The 23,053-nt window shown below is 39.3% G+C and overlaps 1 protein-coding gene across 2 annotated transcripts in view; it reads right to left on the minus strand.

Annotated features, from left to right (window-relative positions):
- The window catches only part of ATP2B4 (ATPase plasma membrane Ca2+ transporting 4), a 169,951-nt gene that overhangs the window by 91,163 nt on the left and 55,735 nt on the right, over nt 1-23,053 (minus strand). For both annotated transcript variants that reach the window (XM_081324499.1, XM_081324500.1), the window contains exon 2: nt 5,174-5,762. In XM_081324499.1, coding sequence (XP_081180625.1) covers nt 5,174-5,369 — 196 coding nt within the window. In that variant the 5' untranslated portion in view covers nt 5,370-5,762. The remainder of the gene's footprint in view (nt 1-5,173; nt 5,763-23,053) is intronic.

Raw genomic sequence — 23,053 nt, forward strand, 5'->3', positions numbered from 1 at the left:
TGGGCATGTATGGCTGCCAATGGAACTGGTTCTGTTGTATCTATTGATGATGTGACTGCTGACAAAAGCATCAGGATGAAGTCTGATGTGTTTCGGGCAATATTATCTGCTCACATTCAGCCAAATGCTGCAGAACTCATTGGACGGCGCTTCACAGTACAGATGGACAATGACCCAAAGCATACTGCAAAAGCAACCAAAGAATTTATGAAGGGACAGAAGTGGAATGTTATGCAATGGCCAAGTCAATCACCTGACCTGAATCCCATTGAGCATGCATTTCACTTGCTGAAGACAAAACTGAAGGGAAAATGCCCCAAGAACAGGCAGGAACTGAAGATAGTTGCAGTAGAGGCCTGGCAGAGCATCACCAGGGATGAAACCCAGCGTCTGGTGATGTCTATGCGTTCCAGACCAGGCTGTGATTGTCTGCAAAGGATTTGCAACCAAGTATTAAAAAGGGAAAGTTTGATTTATGATTATTATTCTGTCCCATTACTATTGGTCCCTTACCAAGTGGGAGGCACATATGCCAACTGTTGTAATTCCTACACCCTTCACCTGAGTTGGATGTAAATACCCTCACATTAAAGCTGACAGTCTGCAGTTAAAGCACATTGTGTTTGTTTCATTCCAAATCCATTGTGGTGGTGTATAGAGCCAAAGAACTAATCATCGATAGGGACAGAAATAAGATAACTTTGGCTCCTCACTGTCATTATTCAAATATTGAAAACAAATTTCTGCAGTGAATCAACTTTTAATCCATTTGGAAACTTGGTTTTTATTGTTCTTTTAAGAGGAGGAAAAAACTTTGGGGAGGGAGGGTATTTGTTTCAACTATAAATCCATTTTCTCTAAAATCAGTATCTTCTCATTCAAGAAAGAGCACATTTACAATTAAACATACATTGCTAACATGCTAAATTTATTCTTTTATATAAATTGTTTAATTACTACATTAATAAAGGCACTATTGTTAATTGCAGTATTAAACCACTACTTATTTACTGTTTACAGCTTAACAAATACCACTCCTGTTAGTATACCATAAAAAATAAAAGACATAAATAATAAAAACATATTAAATTATTATATTACTATTTAAAAGGCCAAATTGAAAATATGTATCTTAATTCCTTTGGATGGAGGAGACCATCAGCACCAAAAATGAGAGCGAATCCTTCCTAGAAAGGAAAGACAGTCCACTGTCTGGGAAGGATGCAGGAAGATGCCCTTTCTGTATGTCAACAAGTGTCATTTTGTTGGGTAGAGGGGATGTTCTCATAAATATTTGGGTTTGTTCATCACAAAACAGTCCTAAAACCATTTGAAAGGCTTAAATCAGGGGTCTTCAAACTTGGTCCTTTTATGACTTGTGGACTTCAACTCACAGAATTTCTCAGCCAGGCATGCTGGCTGAGGAATTCTGGGAGTTGAAGTCCACAAGTCATAAAAGGGCCAAGTTTGAAGACCCCTGGCTTAAATAGATGAATAACATGCACCGAGCCTGGAAGACAACTAAACAATCCAGATCTTTTTTTATATTTTGGAGTGATATGATCTCAATTTCGTGCACCACTTATGGTCATGTTTTACACTAACTTGAGAACCAATACAGCTCAGCATCCACATTCTTCAGACAACTGATCCATAAAACTGCTTGCATTCTGAGGTCAGCCCAGAATTAGTTCTCTTGAATCACTGTGGAAAAGACCATCAGAACAGTGGCAGCTCTGTGACAATTTTTCATGAGATAGAAGAAGAAAGGATGCCAAGTTACCAGGAACGCCTGATCATTATTCAACCCCTGCTTGGCAATGAGAATTTCATCTAGCAGTTTTCCAATCTGTTCTCCACTCCCAGGCGATTACTGCCTGACCACTTGCATTAGCCAAAAGTGCTATGTGGGTCTAAAGGTGAAATGGGGGTATCTCTGAAAGCAGAATGGAGAGGAAAATGAGTCAGGCTTGATGAGACAACCAGGCTGGACCATAGCCCAACCAGTGATCTACCCCCAGATGTATATGCTCATCACTTGGCACAGGAAACACATGCTTCAGTGATCCAGATTTGGCATTTCCACCAGGACAGCCCTCCTTCTCTAATTACACCTTAGGATTGTCTTTCCCTTGCCACTTCCTGTTCCCAATTGCAGCTGTGAAATATGCTAATCTGCTGCTTACACTACAAAACCAGAGAGCTAATAATAACCTGCAAGTTTTCAAAGTGCACACAGAGAAAAGGGCAGAAGTTGGTGCTTCACCGTTTCTAATGCAGCTGCCATTCTACATTGCCATGTCCCTTATATGACTGGATCTGGCCATTTTCTTTATAGTACTAATGCCTTCTCTCCAAAGAACACTTCATCATTCTAATTGAAGGACAAATTTTCATTCATTCAATCCTTCATTTCATTCCCCCCCCCCAAAAAAAAAACATAGGTCAACTGCAATTAGATTTTTTTTTCTTTTAACCAAGTAATGTTAAAAATTTCTGAACGGGTTAACAATCCATAAACATTGAGGCAGATCATACTTTCCCATCCAATAAATTTTAATTTGGTGAGAATTTCTGAATAATGCAAAATCTTATTTCAAACATTTTGTACAATTGTACAATTTCCACTTATGCTTTATCTTAATTACACCTACAATCCGTGGATTCAGTGTGGCTATTTACAGTTTTTACATACATGAAAACTTATTTTGTTGGGACTTCAGTTCAATGCAAATTACATACATTGATACAAATGACATAAATGATCTAATCTGCATCATATGTCATCATGTATGTGCTATGTACATTCTGGCAATAGACTTTCCTAAGTAGGACACTCCATCCCCCAATTAATCCATTAAAATGAGATTTCACATACTTGTCAAAAGTGCTTCTCCTCATTTACGAGGCTAAAAAGAAAACTAAAACCCTTGACACTGCACTTTGACAAACAAGATTTCAAATCTGGAAAGAGGAAAGGAGAGATAAGGTCTTGTACCCCTTCTAGGTTATGTGTAATTTATTTTTATTTAGCTCTGTGTAGCTTAGGTGACTGAGGGGAGACATCTCTCCAGCCTGTTACTGTTAAAATGTTATGCAGAGAATTCACAATTAAATGGCTATAGAACTTGTGGACTACAACTAGTTTTAAAGCTGCACAGCCAGACACTGTTATCAAAAGCAGCCATTATTTTTTTTTATTAAAGAGTTTTACAATATTTTACAATATATCCCCAAATCCCTCCCACCCCAACCCCCCCACTTCCCCCCCCCCACTTCCCAGAGCTAAATACAGGATTATAGTTACAACAATCATATTCTAAATAAAAATTTACACAATATACAATCAACCAAATTCGTACTGCGCTTTAACTCTCTCTTAGCATAACTACTAACAATAACAATATCCCACTAAATTCTACTCATAAGCTAAATGGAACTTTTTGGTCCCATATTTGTTTTCAATATAATTTATCCATCTCCTCCAAACTGAAATATATCTCTCCTGTGAGTGATCCTTTAAATAAGCAGAAATCTTGGACATTTCTGCAAGATTAGAAACTTTAAACACCCATTCTTCTACCGTGGGCAGATTGTCCTTCTTCCAATATTGTCCCACCAGTAACCCTGCTGCCGTTATCATATTCAACATCAGATTAGTCTCTTTGACATTACAATTTACAACAATACCCAGTAAGAACAATTGCGGGGAAAACTTTATCTTCCTCTTAAAAATCTTTTGAATGTTCCACCAAATTTTAATCCAGAAGGCTTTTATGTTTCTACAAGTCCACCACATGTGGAAATAGGTAGCTTCTAAGCTACCACACCTCCAACACTTAGACTGCAGATTAGGATACATGTTGGACAACTTCTTGGGATCCAAATGCCATCTATAAAACATTTTGTAAAAATTTTCTCTTAAATTTTGAGCCTGGGTAAATTTAACATTTCTAACCCAAATTATCTCCCAGGTGTCCAACGAGATTGGTTCCTGAATATTTTGTGCCCACTTTACCATGCAATCTTTAACCAGCAGCCATTATTTTTCACAACTTGCTGTACAATTTAATTACATTACATATACACACACGTGTGTACATGTGCCTCATGTATGTGTATGTATATATACCCCCACACATATACAACCACAGTATAAATATTCAGAAAACCCCTATAAGAAGTTATAATTTCTATGTCCAAATTATTTTGCTTCCAGTTTTGAAGCATGCATACTCTTCCAGAAAATGAATTTCTATTCAAATCAATAATTTCAGTATGATTTCTATACTACCCATAGAAGTCAATTTCACATTGAGGATCCTTAGAAGATAAAAATTAGCATAACTAAAGTACTTGCACCCATCTCTACCATAATATATTTAAGAGGCAAAAACATTTATTACATTTTTATGTCCCAGAAATGCAGACAGATGGGTTTCTTTGAATGAAGACTTAGACACAATAAAGTTCTTACTTACAAATTTCCTGTTCTGCTTCTAAAGTAGAGCAGGGACAGCTGGGAATTTTTATATAGAAGGACCTACCGTTTGCCTTGGAGGGCTATATACCCTGTAATTCAGTGTTTTAATATGTGGTGACTTATTCATGAAGGAAATGCATATTCTTCTTCAAACTATGCTGAATTAGATAGCAACCAAAAAATTAACCACTACTCTGCCCAGCTTTTTTTATTTATTCAACCTATTTCCTCTGTTTTTTCATTCCATAAATACTGTAAGTAATTTAAAGCAGCAAAGACACCACATTAAAACCCAGAATCAAAAGATGAATCACACTTTTCAAAAATGTTTCCTAAGGCCTATCAAAAACGTTTATTTTTGGAATTTTTGCACCCTAGCTTTAGTGAGGAATCTTAGTATAAAGTACAGAGGTTCTGGAATTTCCTGTTCAGTTTTAGAAAAATAGAAATCCCCCCCCCGAAAACTATTCTGGCCTATGGTTGCTCCCTGCTCATTGAAAATTTCTTCATTGTGAGCTACAGGTAGTCCTTGTTTAGCAGCCATTTGAAAACAACGAAAAAGGCAATGGAAAAGTAATTTTATCACAAATTCTTGCATGGGGCACGTGGGGGGAGGAGGGAAGAGATACAACCAAATCTTTAGAATCCATGGAAATACTTGTTTTACCACCAAGGTAATAAACTCCTTACCTTCAATTGGTGAGGTCTTCAATCTCTTGCAAATATTATGCACTCCCCCATAGGTATCATTTATTCGGGTCACTGCCTCCCCACTGCGAAGCTCCATAAGATTCCGTAAGTCCATAACGGAGCAGCCAAAGTCCCCTTCATAGCTGCCTTCTGCCACAGAGTTCCCAGGATGATGATCTGCAGAGTTATTTGTCATCTTGACAACAAGGGAATGGGTTCAGTGAGGAAACAGCCCAGAAAAAGTTGTGGGTTACTTTTCACCTCCGGATGGATCTCTTTCCTCCACTAGAGCAGGCAATGCAACTTTTGGAGCTCCACATGAAATGCAGTCCAGTGAAGTTGTTTGGTAGGGGATTAGACACAATTCCTCAGGGAGGAAAAAGGATTTAGTGCAAGATTGTAAGACTGCAGATCCAGCACTTCCTTCTCTTGCTCTCTAGATGATGCTAGTGGAACTAGCCGAGTGCAACTTCTTTTGATGAAGGTGTAAACAAGATGCACATGTTACTGTGGAAGCAACCTTAGCAACAACCAGCAGGCATCTCCCAGAGAGAGAAATGGGTTCCCTGGATACCGTCTTCAACCGAAACTGCAAGACAAGGATTTGAAGCAAAAATTATAGTTAATAAGAGGCCCAAGAGGCCAGCTAATGCGCACATGGGTGCAGCAGATGTAAAAGCAATAGCATAAATATCAGAACAGGGAATGAAATTGCTGGGAAGATAGCAATGTTTAAAGAACAAGCTGGTGGAAAATGCAGGCTTCTAAATTGACCACTTAAAGGGGTTTTATTAAAGTAACCATGGGAGAGACTCCCTAATAGTTAACCCCTGTTTAGTCAAGCATTATCCTTTTATCCATATGAAGAGTAGCAACTGCAGCTTTTCAGTTTAAAATACAATCCAAAATATTAAATATTCCAACAAAAACTTGTGCCAGTGTATGTAAGATAAAGTTTCATACTACATGCAGAAGACTCTTTCATTTTAATTCATTTAATGATGGATTAATCACATTTTAAGTCAATCCATTTACCTCCCTCTCTCTCCCCCGCCCAATGATGGATGTGATGTTAAATTCATGTGCACCTTTAACACATGATTTTTAAAGAGCACTCACCAAGAAGTTGAGGCTATTTGCATTGAAAAGACCCATTTTTGTCAAAGCCAGTTTGCGTCTCAATACAAACAACAGGGAATGGTTTCCATTAGGATAATAGTACAACTGGGAAAGGTAAACCACCACCACCCCCGCTGGCATACCCACCTGTAATTCTCCTGACAGTTATCAACTTCCCTACAAGTAGCTATTTGAATTTTAAAAATATGTACCTTAAATTGTAACTGTGTATTGTTTTCATTACCGGTAATCTATTTCCCTAAGTTTTGCAATACCACTACTGCCATACAAGTGGATAGAAGTGGGTAAACAGACTTTCTAACTAATGTTAAATATTTTCTCCCAACAAAGAAGCAATTCTCTTTAGAACTTTTAAAAATAAATCATCCTTAAGACTAAGTCCAATTTATGGTTAAATTGGCCTGGGCTCTCTGACTCATTTGCTCTGTGCATTATATAATGGTTTTCTGCTTTGCTATCCCACGTAACTCTCTTTCTCCTCTGAATTTTTGTTCCAAACAAAACACTTTATTTATTATAGACAGATTTACATCTGATCCATTGATACGAAGGCCTGGTAAAATAATTATCCTGATGTTCATTACGGGACTAGACTTCCAGGTCAAGAATGGCAAAGATTCACTTTTCATTATGCTGGCTGCTCATCTAACTTTCCCATGTACCAAGAACAGCCAATATTTTTCAGCCAGGAATCAGTTTTATTTTTTTCACAAAAGCATGTTCACAGGTAGAATATCATAACAGCAATAACACTGTTAAGGCCACTTTGGGGGAAACTTTCTGGAAGAGGCTGATAAGTATGGTAAACTAATTCTACAGCATTTCTAGTTAGAAGATATCAAGGAAATTGCACCACCGCAAATTGGGCATCTTGCTGCTGGATTTAGATGGCTCCATGGGCTGTTGAATTCCCAACAGAAAGCCTCTAAGTCTTCTAACATCCATCTTTTTGAAGTATGTGTATTTGTGTGGGTAATCTGACTTTCTTCTTTCAAACCTGCCAATTTCCTGAGCTATCTATAAACTACACAACAGCACTTTCCTTGAAACCAAGCAGCATTATGATTCTTAGGAGGAAGTTTGCATTAAAACAGAGAATGAAAATGACAACTTCTGCAGCCTTCTGAGTTAAAGAAAAATATACCGTTATCTAGATACAGTCTATTATTTGCTATTTTGAACCAGACAAAGGGACATAGCAGAAGCTAATAACCAGGTTCCACTATGTACCAGAGCATCCAATAGTGCAAATGACAATTTCCCTTAGAAAATCGCCAGTTGCAATAGGATAGAAATAGGGAAAGTATGACAGATGGATGTTGGTGGAATCCGGAGGGATAACAAGGAAGTCTTCAAAGGACACCCTGTTTTGCTCCCTAGTCTCATCCTCCTCCAGCCTTGATAACAAGGCAAGGATTGCTAACAACCCTGTTCCTGCATCCAGAATTCTCAGCTTAGTGAAGGTTATGTAACAGTAAAGGCTTATGAGTCAATGTATCTCATTCACCCCCCAACAGAAAAGGATCCATCTATAACACTCCATCTGTTTGAAGGATTCTGCTCATACTGTTGGGCTAGCTATTGGTCAAATCTGAAGTACAGAGGAATACCAGTATTCAATGGAGATGAATAAATATAAATAAATAAGGTCCCCTTGACCATGTGGACTTGTGGGTACATTAGAACCTAGGAAAATATACAGAAGCTGCTCTTGTAAAATAGAGTAGTTTGGCCATTCAGAAACTGGCAATCAGCATGGGGTTGACCAAAAACAACAATGACTAACTTGAAGGCAAAGAGTTGAGGAATGAGCTCTATCTCCAGATGTATTTATAATTAGAACACTGCATGGAAAGGAATTTAAATTATCTTTCATTGTATTATTTTGTCAAATGAGAACCTCCCCTCCTTATATATGGAAAGTAGTTACCCTTTCTCTTGTGCCATGATTCTGATCTGAGTTGTATTTTTTCCATCAGACTATTTATTATTGAAAATAATTCCATTAACCATATTTGAATGAACAATCGTTTTAAAATAAGATGGAGCTTCCCAAATGTTCTTGGCTCATGGCACCTCTAGCAGTTTCCAGACTGTGTACTGTGTGCCCTGTGTTGCCTTTGTTGAGTTTGCTGCAGCCCTCTGACACCCTTGCACAGAGTTTGGGAACCATGAGAATAAGAAAATAGTCATAACCAGGAAAAGAAAGATGTAATATAAAGGATAGAAAGAGGCACAAAAGCTTGCTTATTTGGGATTCAAGTTCCAGCAACGCATGCAAATTGTGTCTCTTCCAGTTCTATGGATTCTGTACTTCATGATCCTCAGCTAATACCACCACCCCCCCAGTCTCTAAATCTGGGGTTTAGATCAATGCCACTGATGGAGAAAGAGCAAAGAATGATACAGAAGCGCTATATTGCAATGGTAGACTCCTTGGGAATAGCAACATTCCCAAAAGTTGGCAATGACATGGATGCTAATAACTCCAGACTGAATCCAGGATGGGTTCATCTGACAGGAACATAAAAGCATACACAGTAAGTTAATTTTTTTACTACAATTTTTCTGACAGCTACACCTGTGTTTTGCCCTGCAGCTTTCAACTTCATTTTGCTTATTTGGATTTATTGATTCCTACCTGAGCATTAACCATGCTTTTTGTCCCCTTATATATACACCTTGATTCTTGATTTACACATTGGACTGGATCATTTTTTAGCCTAGTGATCCTTTGGTCAAACTGAATTCTGTTCTCTTAATCTTTGCTATCCAACTATCTCCTCAGCCCCCGTGAGTCTGCCAGACAGAACGAAAATTTGGAGCACAGATATGAAAATAAGATTTGGGGTTTCCCCCCTTCTAATTATAAATTATGAATAACTTTCTTTCCCTTTTTTGTTCGTTTTTCAGGGAACAATTTTGATCCACATATACAATAGGTCTATCTAAGCGATGTAACTGGTGGTTGACTTGGCTGAAATCCCAGCCCAACCCAACATCTACTACTGCTTAAAAACCTCCTCCATGATTGGCATCCACAATGTTCTGGTTAATCCATATTTAGCTAGGGGTTTTCTGTCTTTCCAAGTGTATTGTTGACCAACTGGACATTTTTTATTCATTCCTTGAAGTTATGGTTTGATTGACTGTCTGACCTCTCAAACAGTAAAAAAAAAAGGTAAAGGTTCCCCCGCACATGCGTGCTAGTCGTTTCCGACTCTAGGGGCCGGTGCTCATCTCCGTTTCATAGCCGAAGAGCCAGCGCTTGTCCGAGGACGTCTCCGTGGTCATGTGGCCGGCATGACTAGACGCCAAAGGCGCACGGAACGCTGTTACCTTCCCACCAGAGTGGACCCTATTTTTCTACTTGCATTTTTACGTGCTTTCGAACTGCTAGGTGGGCAGAAGCTGGGACGAGTAACAGGCGCTCACTCTGTTACGCGGCACTCGGGATTCGACCCGCCAAACTGCCGACCTTCTGATCGACAAGCTCAGCATCCTAACCCACTGAGCCACCGCGTCAGTAGGTGGTAGCAAAGAACTGGAAGTTTTGTACAGGTAGTCCTCGACTTACAATAGTTCATTTAATGACTGTTCAAAGTTACAACAGCACTGGAAAAAGTAACCTATGACCATTTTTCACATTTACGATCGTTGCAGCATCTCCATGGTCACATGATCAAAATTCACATATTTGGCAACTAGTTCTTATTTCTGACAGTTGCAGTGTCCTGGGATCATGTGATCACCTTTTGCAACCTTCTGACAAGCAAAGTCAATAGGGAAACCAGATTCACTTAACTGTTTTACTAACTCAATAACTGCAGTGATTCACTTAACAACTGTGGCAAGAAAGGTCATAAAATGGGGCAAAATTCAACTAAGAAATGTCTCACTTAGCAACAGAAATTTTGGGCTTGTCTTTGTAAGTTGAGGACTACTTGTACCTCTTGGCTACTATGTAGTGGTCATCTGATTTGTGGAGATGCAGCCAGTGGGTAAGGTTAGATATGGGTATCTGAACAGAAGCTGTAAACTAGTTTAAGAACATAACATGAGGAGAGGAGATAGAAGGCAGAGCTTCCATGGAAGCAACAATCACTGAGGAAGGAAATACCCTGCTCAGTATAATTGATTCCTTTCAATTATGCATGTTAAGCCTGGCACAACCTGATCACTTTAAAGATTTTGCATTCTTTAGGTTGGGCATGTCAAACTCGCGACATCACATGGCATCGCGTGACGTATCGTGACTTTTTCCCCATTGCTGGCAATGGGGTGGGCACAGTTTCGGCATGACGCATCTGGCCTGTGAGCTGGCAGTTTGACATGCGTGCTTTAGGTCAATCAGTCAATCACCCCTTTAAAAATGTGGCTGCAGAAGTTAGATTTCCTAATTGGGAAATAATTTTCAGAGTGTAGCAATTGAAGCCACCCATGGAAGTGTCTCAGCTGCAGGAGGATGTCGAGATACAGGCAGAGGCAGGCAAGCATGCATTCAAGAAATGGACACTAGGCTATTCTCAGATTACATTAAGTTGACATGAATAGCAATGTCTAATTGTACCCATGTATTTACACTAAATGTGCAGTAGCTTTTCAATTTCAATTCATACCTGACCAAATGGAATGCTAGTAGGTAATTATGGATATCTTATGTATAGTTATGCTTAGAATAAACAGAGAATAAGCAAGAATAACAGAAAACATCAAGGGATAAAGGTGGAAGCTTGGTTTTGAGAATGTGATAAAAAGTCAAGCGATCGTGAAGTCGCAGATAGGAAACTGGAGGAGAAAAAAATAACAGGTACTATCTTCTCTGCCTACAAAATACACTGAAGCCCACTCAGAAAAGCTTTCCTGTCCTGTCCTGTGGTGGGAAAATTTAATAGCTGCTTGACAGATAAACTCAACAAATACAATTTTACACTCAAGAAAATGTTGTAATAAGGAAAACTTCACCAGATGAATTGCTGTCTCAGAGCTGGCACTTACTGAATTGCTGCCTCACTGGTGTAGGCATGGAGGAGGAAATTGTAACAGCATACAATATGGCCAAATAAAAGCATCCCTGAACATTATTTCCCACTATGATGAAAGCGGTAACCAAGAAAGCATGAGCACCAAAAAATTGCTATAGCAATTGAGAATTCTATACTTAAAACTGTATTTTTGAGATATGTCATTGAAGTGCTCAATTTGTCTTCATCAAATCTCTCCTTCCTGACCTGTCTTGTATTACTCTTTCATCTTCAAAAAGGATTCATTCCCTACCAGTAGGACGTTCTCTGTTTCCTGATCCAAATCGCTCTTGGACAGGTTCCAAGCATGGAGATGGAGAGCATATGTGTATGGAGTAAGCAAAAAAGGTGAAGAAGCCATGGAGCAGATTTTATTTAATACAAGAGCTGGAGTAACAGTTGCACTTTTATTTGTCCACTTAATTAATAAACTGTAGTCCTGAACTATGTCACAGAGGTAGCAAATACCCATCTATGTGCAAAGGCATTAAAGCTCTCCATAGTTTGGAAGCTAAGAAGCCAGATCCAATTAAACTAACCACTGTTGTTTAATAGCTTGTTGGGGGCAGCAGTGAGAGACTGTACTTTTTTTGTTTGCTGTTTTTTCTTCTTTTTAGTAATAAATAACATCTTCTGAAAAGACTTCAGAGGATAAAGGGAAAAAAGCTAATTAATACTGTGATGGTGGAGTTCATAATTACCCCTTGAGGAACCTGCAGGGTACCAATCATTAACTTCCCATTCCAAGCAGCAAGATGCCTTTCCTGTTCCAAAGTAGAGCTCCAGGGATTCCTGGCCACAGGTTGAAAGAAGGAAGATTAAAAACAAAATCTCTCTAGGGGAAGAAAATGTTATCTACTTCAGTTTGATTTTAGGAATGGTCTTCTAAACTAGTATGCCAATGTTTAAGGTCAGCTGTCAGAAAGGAACCCCGAGAGACAGCGAGGAGGACAGGAAAACTGCAGAACAGTGTTCCCCCAGAGGACCATGATTTCCATTATTTTTCTATGACCTTATCAACAGGTCACAGAATTTGTCATGTATCTTTAAACAGAGCCAGAAAGCTTAAAGAAGCAACAGTATTCTTCCTCTAACAAGCCCTTCATCTAAGAATACTTATGTCCCTAAGAGGACTCTAGGCTCTTGAGAACCTTGTTCTTACATACATTCATTAGAGAAACGAGATACTGTAGAAAAGCCATACTAGTCTATGGTAACCAATCATCAGAAAGTAGCACCTTTTCAAACATCATTACAAACATCTCTTTGCAGAGATTATAATACTTATAATACTTATACTTATAATCAGGGCTTTTTTTCTCATAGAACGCTCAGAATGGAGTTCCGGCACCTTTTTTGGATGGAACCTTGTAGGGTAGGCAAGGCAGGTTGTATGACATGTGTGAGTTCCGGCACCTTTTTCTTTTACAAAAAAGCACTGCTTATAATGCTTATTAGGCATGAGCTTTTGTGAACGCACCTCGTTCCTCAAATGCATGGTATTGCTAAACTTTTATAGACTTTAAACTGAGATGTGATGAGGAGGAAAGGGAGGGGAAGTCAGAATAGTTATGCAGATGCAGGTTTCATGTCAGACAAGTTACAAGTACCTTATCAATTAACAATTATACTTGTTGAGATGTCCTGAAATAGCCTGAAACCTCTCTGGATGTATACTGTATGTGAGTTTAGCAATGTCTCGCACAATTATGTTGTCAAAGTTTCTTTTTCTTTTTCTGAAATGGATACTTTGAGGTCTGTAATGGAGTGGCCTAGGAGGTTGAAGTGCTACGAAAGACATGTGGGTCCCATCTGCTAAGGCAGAGGTCCCCAACCTTTTGGGCACCAGGGGCCGGTTACGTGGAGAGAGGTTTTTCCGCAGACCGGAGGGGACATGGTTTAGCGTGCTGTCTGCATCCGGTGGATGGGGCTTCGCTTGTTTGTGTGGCCCGGCCCGGTACCAGTCCACAGATTGGGGGTTGGGGACCCTTGTGCTAAGGAATTCCATCTGATGGAATTAGAAGACAAACCTTTTCCGATATGACACCTCCCATTTGGGACATCAAGGTGAAGTTAGTCCCAACCCTTCTGACTTTCCGGAAATCCTTTTAAAAGTTTTAGTAACCAAAACACTATCAGATACACACACTACTATTAACATTTACCAATTTCTGCATAATTTGCATGCAAAGAAGATTTTTACTTTTTGGAAATCACTTTTTAAAAATCCCAAGTATACATCCTGCATTATATGTTTATAGAATATGGTGCAGAAATACACAACACACAAACATCCATACAGAGGGAGACATAACTGCATTTCAGAATGAATCCCTGGTCATCACAAACTGAGTAGTTTTGAATCCTATAGAAGAAAAACAAACTTGCAATTGCATTGTGTTGAAATAATATGATTTAAAAGCTTAGCACACTCATTCAACATATCAAGCAGAAACACAGGAAACAGGCATTACAATGGAATGAGGAACACACAAGAACAGTGGAACTTATGAAATTGTGGAATCAGGCAACACGAAACCAAATTGCCTCAAATAACTAGTTATATTACTATCAGAAAACCCATAAATATTTAGAAACCATCACTTCTTCTAAATTCCACGTGCTTCTTCAAATAGCAGGCAAGCACTGTCTTCAAGCAGTCATGTCTTTAAAAAGCAGGAGGCAAAGGAGAGAGGAGTGCCCTATAATCTATCTAACTGCAAATTCTTTCCAGTGGAAATTCACCAAGATTTCTTCTGTAATAGCTTCTGGGATCAGTAGTTCAGCTCATCCATGTATAGGGAAGAAACGATGACACTGCAATTTTAATTTAAAGATACAATTTTATATGTTTATTGGTACTAATTTTTGTCCTATATCTTCTGTCTTGAGTTGGGAGTTTGTTTGTTTTTACATGTAATTAGGTATATACTAAAGTGGAATAAAGGGGAAATTATTATAGTGAAAGAAGTTTAAGGACAATGGGAAACCTTAAGAGGTAGACACTGCTCTGTAAAGGGAAATTCAATCTTGCAGTCACTTCTGGAACCTGTTTTAACCTGAATCCTCTAAAGGCACCTAGTAGTTCTCTACACACACACACACACACACACACACACACACATACACAAACACATACACACAAACAAACACACAATGCATCAGGCTGAGTTTGTGGCACTCTGGTTTCTGAAAACATCAGGTACAGCAGGTAAACCAAAGTCACCCTACCTGAATCTTTGGAAAACCATAACTAGCAAAACTTACCCGAAGGTAGGAAATCTTTCTTAATCCTTAGGCACCCTCATACAATCTCAGACAACAGCACACAATATTTCAGCATTCTCATTATGAAGCAAGATCTCAAAACAAAGGAGGAAGATTTTGGTAGGCCTGGAGAAGCCCCTTGGAAGGAAAAGGTGTTCCTCAGGCACTGCACCAGGGACTTCTGAAGTCAGTTAATATTTGGCAAGATGCACACATTTCAAGACATTTCAAGGCTAGGAATGTGCAGCTTTCCACGTAGTCACCAATCTTCTTTTACAAAAGCAGATAACTACAGCATGCTTGACACTTTTCCCCCCTAAAGCAGTCTCTCTGCTAACCAATTACTGCAGCTGTCAGTCTACAGCAATGGAGTGTGTAGCTGAAATCATTTCCTTCAGATATTTTGCAAAATTCAGGGTAGACAAGCAGATTTTCAAAGGATGTACATGGACAGATCAGGAAATTTGAAGACCAGTGGAGACCAGTTTGCAAAATGTAAAAATGAAGACATTGTACTCAAATGGGTTTGCAAAGCGTCAACAGGAGGCGTGTCTATGAGTATGAATTGCACATGAACATGAAGGAACGGCTGCAGGACGAAAGTGAAAGGAGGCTGCAGCAAGCAAAAACAAAGGCTGGACAAGCTTCAAAATCAAAGCTGCAGGAGCATTAACAATTACTATAGCTTTTTGCAGAAGGTTATGGGCTTAACTCAAATGATGAAAAATTGGTGAAGGAAAAACAAAGCGGATGATGCTACATGAAAAGAGAATGTGCATCAAAGAGGCTTTGAATGCTTCAGATTTCCACAATATTAATATTTCTCCTTATGTGCTCCTCCCATTTTTCCCCATTTCTTCACCCTAATTCTTCCTCATTCTTACCAAGCCCCATCGTCATAGTGAGGCTAGCAGCCAAGTCTCTCCACAACTAGTATGTTCATCCACTCACCTCACCCACTCTTCTTACAATTTCAGAGTCTAACCAAATGAGAAATGGGGGGAGGGGGTAGAAAGGGGAGTAGCAGGGAATAAGAACAACTGAGGGTTAAGTAGAAAGGGGGAAAGGAGGAGGGGAAATAAACAGCTGATGAAAAATGATGGCTGATGCAGTGCTGCAGACAAACCTGCCTGGAATAATAAACGGCTGCATTACACCTCTGTCCCGCCAGGCAGAGATCATGATTTCCGTGGAAGAGGGAAAGCCCTTCTAACAGTATATGCAAGACAGCCAAAGACAAGCAGCAACAAGAAGGACACTATCTTGGGTTTATCCCAGGAGATGAATGATATGGATGAGACCCAAAGTCTAGGCAATTAAGCACAGAATTCAGAAAACAATATTGTTTGATTTAGTATAATTTTCCACAAACCTTTTAAAAATGGAAAGTATATGAAAGCTGTTGGGTTTTTCACATTAGTCTCAGTGTAATCTAATCCCATAAAACATAAAAATATGGGGAAAGTAGACTGACTTTTTGTGGACACTACATTATTGGTGGTGGTGGCAGTTCTCTAATCTTACCTGGATGCTACGAAAGAAGCAAAACTTAAGGCAATGTGATAGTCCCCAGACACTATTGGGAAGCATCTCAATTTTCCACCGTTCTCCAAAATGGTGTTATGCCAGAGGCACCGTGGGAAATTCTGGCTTCCCAGATCAGACATGATATTGATATGAGTAATGCAGGACTGACGTCTGATGCAATCCTGGGATCCCAAGCAGCTGTCTCCTGATTTTGAGCCTGGGCTGGATTTATAAACAATTGGAGTATCATGTGGATAACAATTAAGAATGCAAGTGGCATGTGCATTTTGTTTTGAATACAATTGCAGCAAGACGCTTCTGCCTACAACTGTCATAAATAACATAAACTACATACAAGTCACTGGAAAATTCCAAGAGGGAAGGGCTTTTCATGGAAAAATTGCATAACTATTGAAAGCAGCCTTGTGACAAGGAACCAGCTAAATACAAATGGGATTTGAGGAACTGCAGAAGCTCCATTTGAATCTGGCTGCAAGAACTCACACTACGGCGTCTGGCACATCCAGGCATACTAACAGCTGTGAGAAGCCTGTCACTCATCAATGCATACCTACAAAGTTTTGTTCCAATGCCCTCTTCTTTCCCTTCCCCCAAAAGCTAGAACTTTCATACCAGGTTGTAGCATGTTTTTTTTTACTTACCTGCAACCTCATACTTTGCTTTCTGTTGCTATTGAAAGCTTAATATAAAGATCTGCAGAAAGGGATATTAAACGTTGCTGGTTAAGCTTCTCCCCAGGTCTAGGAAGAAATACATATATGTTCACCAATTAGGCCATGTGATTGCAAATGTGTTTCCAAATGTTCATCTATCCCCAATTCTTTTCAGAAATAGAGAATATATGTATATATGCATTTACTATAGATTAAGGTAAGAAGATGCTGCTGAAATGCTCAATATAGTCAATGGGGAGAAATGCTCAGAGCTATAGTTTAGCACTGTATGGAAATCCAACATTCCCTAACTCTGCTGTCAATCCTTATTACAATTATGATAATTATACAGTATTGATGTTACTGACTCCAATTCTTTCCAAGATACATAATCATTTTGATTATAGGAATATATAAACAAACAAAAACATATCTTGAACAACTTACCCCATTCAAGTTTTTTCTGATAGAGCTACACTTCTTGTAATTCCAGGCTGTATATTTACACCAGCAAACCAACTGTCATGGTTCTGACATGAAACTCTTCAAAAGAACTTCGAGGCATTGTTTATTTATTTTTTATTTTATTTTAATTCCATTTATATCCTGCCCTTCTCCGAAGACTCAGGGCGGCTTACAAGCTTAGCAGTAGCCTTCGTTCTATGTATATGCCTGCTTATTAGGGCTTTCACACACCCCCCAAGCGGCATTATTACAAAGTCAGCTTAATTGCCCCCAACAATCTGGGTCCTCATTTTACCTACCTCGGAAGGATGGAAGGCTGAGTCAACCTTGAGCCTGGTGGGATGCGAACCTGCACTAATTGCAGGCAGCTGGTGTTACTTAAGGAGGCATTAGCCCACTGCTCCACCAAGGCTTTTATTCGAGAAACAAAGTATTGGCACTATATAGTTGAAGCCAAAAACTGAATTCCCCTCCCCTGGGCACAAAGTATCAAAGCACAATTCCCTCCTCCAATTAACAGTCATAAATCACATTCCCCAATTAGCTTGAAGCTCGGGCTTTCTCCCCAGCTCTCCAGCCCAACAAATCTTTATGAACTCTGGGCGCAATAACCTTGGATTCCCACGCCTGAGTTATTATTGTTATGACTAGCTGGACTCTTATCCACATCCCCCCTCCCAGCGTCAACTAACTCTAAAAGTGAAAGAGAAAAGATGGCTACATTTCCAACTGTTGTCAAACAAAGAACATCCGATGTTAGCAGCATTGACACCAACAATGAGAGAAGATGAGCTACTCTGCAGTATTTGTAGCAAAAATCCTCAGCTTAGGGATCAAAGGCTAACGCATGGTTGACATTTAGGGCTGATTGTCACCTGTATGCAAACTATTATGCAAACAATTCCCCAATATAGATCCATCTGATCCATCCTTACTGATGATATAGGCCAAAGTATCCCAACCTAATACAGTGACAACTGAATCTTATATTGCTAAAATTGTTCTCTGTCTGTAATCTCCAACTGGGTGGTATATCATAGGGCAACACGTCTTGAACTAAGGATTTTTAAATGGGCTAACTTACAGAATGTGTTCAAAATCTGGGACTCATTACTCTTAAGGGATTCAAATTTGACAAAGTTGTTGCTGCTTCAGCATCAATGTGCTGCCGTAGTCAGCCATGGCCACATGATAATCACTTGCAATGCTCTCAAATCAAAGCAAATCAGCTTCTCACAAGTCAACAGAGAAAATGACAGGAAGTCTAAGTCAATCATGATTGCCAACCCTCCATGACAGCTTCCCAGAAGCAAAATCAGTGGGAAGGGTATGCAGATGTTGCTAGTGGAGGCAGGGTGCATGAGGGTGCAGTGCGGATTGGGGAGGGTGCATGGAGGTGAGCGTGGGTTGGATGTACAAATGGTCAATGGGGCAGAGCAAAGAGGTATTGGGGAGGTGGGGGAGAGTTACTTGAGCAACTTGCAATGGTTTCCCCATTAACTTTCTTTCTGCAAGCTTCCCACAAGGAAAGTTAGTGGAGAAGTCAGTAGGATGTTGGAAATTTCTCCTGCTTCCACTGCTTTTTTTTTGGCCCAGCCATTCTGTTCATCTGTTTGGATAAGTAAAAATCTCTGAAATGATACAATTGAAACAATGATCCAACAGGAGATGTGTTGTCTAATTATAACTAATACCCTCTCCCAAATATGAGATAAGCTCTTTAATGTGCTTAAACAGAAAGAGGGCTTCAAAAGAATCAAGCCACTGAAAAATAAATTCAATGGTGTATGTATTTCAAAAGAATTTGCTAAATGTAAACTTTCCCAACATACATAGTATACATACATACACATATTTTCCTCTTTTCTGTCTAAAAACGCTTTTTGGTAATGATACTTTCCTCCCCTGTGCAAATCATGCTGTTTTGTACAGGATGATTACAAGGCTTCCATTACACCTTTTAATTAGCACTCAGCACCAGGACATATTTGAGTCCCAAGCAAGGTTGACTCACCTCTGCATAAGTTATTTTGTCAGGGAAAAGAGAGAGGGGGAGAATTATGTGAAGTCAAGTGCCAAAGAAACTGCCGAGGGGATTGGGGGGGGGAGAGAGAAAGAGAAAGCTGAGAGAAAAGATGTGTTAAGTGCTACCTCTGGGGGTTATTTCTGGATACGAGAACACCATGTGGAGATAGCACTGTTGATTCCACTGTTACGAGGAAAGGCTCTCAGTTCTTCACTCTCTTTTTCCCGGCTATGGTGGAACTTGGTCTTAGCTAAAGGAAGATTTTATATCAATAACTATCCAACTGAAGCACCCATTTAATTGGAAGAACAAAGAGGAGAAGTGTGGTCATCCAACAGTTTGGATGTGCTACATCTGGATGTTACTTCTGGAATAAGAAAAAGAGAAAAAGGAAAAAGCTGGCTGTTGTCTTGCACCTAGGATTTTCACCAGAGTTAACTAGCCTAGTAACCTAAATATAAAATCATCCAAAATTGAATGGTATCAAGGATGCTCCAGAAACTTTCTTCCTTCACAAGATAATAACCTCAGGGTTTGAAGATCTCTGTCAATGTCACTTCAGTAGTGAAATTCATGTTAATTTAATGTCTATTTCACTCCAGAGACTCACTGTCCAAGCTTGTCTTCTCAACAAAACTGACATGAATAATGATGATGACATGAAATTTGCACGCATTTAATTATTTTAAAACAACACTGACAGAAATTTTACAATTCCCATTGGATAAAAACCTAACACTACAGACAAACTCTCAGCTACAAGTAACTACTATCAGCAACCAAAGCACTACTTGACATCAGGCATTAATTAGTCTATGTAATTAACTACTAGCATTAATGATTTTTAAGAAGCACTCAATCAGTAATTGAAGAACAAATATACTGAATAATATTAGCCATGACAACACAGAACACAGAGCATCCATGCTCAGCAATAGTGTATCTCTAACAGACAGTGGGAGCTATTGAAAATGGAACAGAGACATAACTCAAAAATTAAGTACTTGTTTTGCAGAAAAGGCAAATTCAGATTCAATTTTGAGATCTTTAGATAGATTTAGGAAAAATCCCAACCTGAAACCTGAACTCCCTTCCTCAAAACAAGTGAGCACTACCATTGAATTACATTGCTGCACTCTGTAGTTTGATGCTCTCTTTTCACCTTGCAATGGAAAGATGCTAAAATACTTTAGGGGATCTTTTATCAAACCCTTTAACACTTCATTCAGCATGCTCCAGGTGTATAATGGTATGTGAGAATGACCTTGGGAGACAGAGGGAAGAACTGCAACCAGAGGCTGTGAGCCTCCAGCAAGAACGTGGTGCGGCAAACATCTCATAAGGGACCCCTCTCTAGTTTACTGGGTTATAAAGAAGAAGGGACAGATTTGTACCTTTAGACTTTCAAGATTCTGTTACTGTGTCCTTACAATACAGTTGAATTAGTTCATCTGGGCATGCTTGCTGTCTGGACTATCTCACAAGGCTGAGAAGCTACTTGCATAAATAACACACCTGTATTATATCTTCCTACCTGCCTAAATAAAAAAAAGACCCCTAGACTTTTAAATCATTTAACTGAGACTGGGAGTGGGGTGGAGGGGGAAGGGAGGATCCCTTCCACAAGACCCAACAGGTGGGTCGCGCCACACTGCTGCTTCAGGACAGCGTCTCAACATTTAAGATCATCTGTTCTTTTTCATGATCCAGAAACTTCATCTGTAAGTGAAGTGGAATACTATCTATGCGTTCAACAAAGCAGAGTATATACATCAACTATAATAGATAAGGAAGATTGGAAGGATTCAACAACCCAATGTGCCTTCAGCTCAGCATGCTTTTCCCCCCTCTCTTACAGCTTATTTAGAAGCTGGTGAAGCCCTGACCTAAGCAGTAAGTTTGTAAAGCTGCATATTAGGTTTGGACAGAAATTTATCTCGGAAGGTTAATTGAAAAAGGGGGAGAAGGACAAGCAATCCTTTACTAATCTATTCTTCCAGTAATGCAGAATTTTATGGCAACTGTTTCCATGGCCTTGTAGGGATGTGTCAACCATCAAGCCCATCCTGCCACCAGAGGAAGCTCAGCATCCTCAAAAACAAAACAAAACAAAACAAAACAAAAAGGGAAAGGGAAACTAGTCTCCCCAGGTGAGCTTGGAGTCTGAACGTTTGGAGCGAAAAGATTAACCTTAAATTCAAAAACATTCACTTCATAGAGAAACAGGTCTTTTTCTCATATTCCAACTGCCTACACACATGAGATTACGAAGACATCTCTCCTTAGAGATGCATGTCACTCCACAGTGTTAAGTACATCTTGTTCCAGTATGCTCGGTCTGTGTACACGTCAGTAACACTAACCTACAATAAGACAGACACAGGGACACAAATAGAGGTCTATGGGCCCAAGGTAGATCTCTCCTATAGGGTCTCTTACCCCAACATTAGACCTTAGCTAAAGAGCTAAAGGTTATATGTAAGAGAGCAGTTAAGTCCCTAGAACTTAAAGAGAACTACTCTCTAGATAGGCAGTGATAGCAGCCTCACCCATTTGCCGAAGCAGAACAGTGCCAGTAGGTGATTTTAATGTTATGGTATAAAAATCTGGAGTAATGCTAGATGGCAGAAAAATGCTATCTTCCTGATATTTGGTCAGTATGCTGACATTCCCTGCCATTCACTTCTACTTGCACTTTTTTTTTCATCAATCATACTGCCATAGGTAAAAGCCTAGGTTCCTCTGAGGCCAGGAGTTCACCCTGTAGCAGACTACAACCAGCTTTATTTTTTTAAAAAAAACCCCAAAAGACTGCTTTTATGCTACTGATTAAATGAGTTAATCACCTTGTCACAGGTAAGATTTGAGAAGGCCATCAAAGCTCTGCCTTGGTTACATCTTATGAAAAGAGGTTAAAGAAAGTTAAAGCTCAGATATACAGAACAGAGGCTAATCAAGAGCTGCCTGTCTTAGAAGTTACTACTAAGGGTTGTTTCATTATGAACAAGGAAGTGGGGTAAGTTAAGTATTTACACATCCACTTCAAAGGATCTACAGTACCATTTAGCTCTAATATCTACCATTTCCATCTAATTAAAGAAAATGAAAAAAAACCAGAAGGAAGGAAGACTGAAGCAACTCACCAAAGAAATTCCCAAGGGAAGAGTTTCCTACATTGGGTGAGATTTCCTGGGACAATCAAATATAAGAGAAAGGACAGCCAAACCAAAATTAAGAAGCAGATTTTGATTTTAACAATAGTTAAGTGAAAGCAATACCAAATTTCAAATTTTCTTGCATGGCAAGGTCCCAATTTTCACCATTGCAGAGTCTGGTCTAAATTTAAAGCTATCACACACACACACACACACACACACACACACACACACACACACAGAGAGAGAGAGGGGGGGATAAGGAGAGAAGGAGGGAGGGAGAGGGAGAAATCAATGAAGCTTAATTCAACTACCAACTGCTCCATGGGAGAACACATAATTTGTATGACGAAGATTCAAGTTCACATTGGGGTATTTGGGATTAAAAGTTAAAAGAGAAATGGTACGAAGGCTTCTGTTGAGAGAATGCAAAGCAATGCCAGACAGAATTAAAAGTATTTTTCAAATGGACAAAAAATTGATCTGGAATTGATTTCACAACTTAACTGATGCATGAAATTACAAACAATATTGCTCCTGGCTTTTGAAGAAAATGGTTCTCAGAGCCCATAGGATAATTTTAGATGGGCAAACCAATTCAA

This window comes from Vipera berus (genome assembly GCF_964194415.1).
Source record: "Vipera berus genome assembly, chromosome: 3".
NCBI lineage: Eukaryota > Metazoa > Chordata > Lepidosauria > Squamata > Viperidae > Vipera > Vipera berus.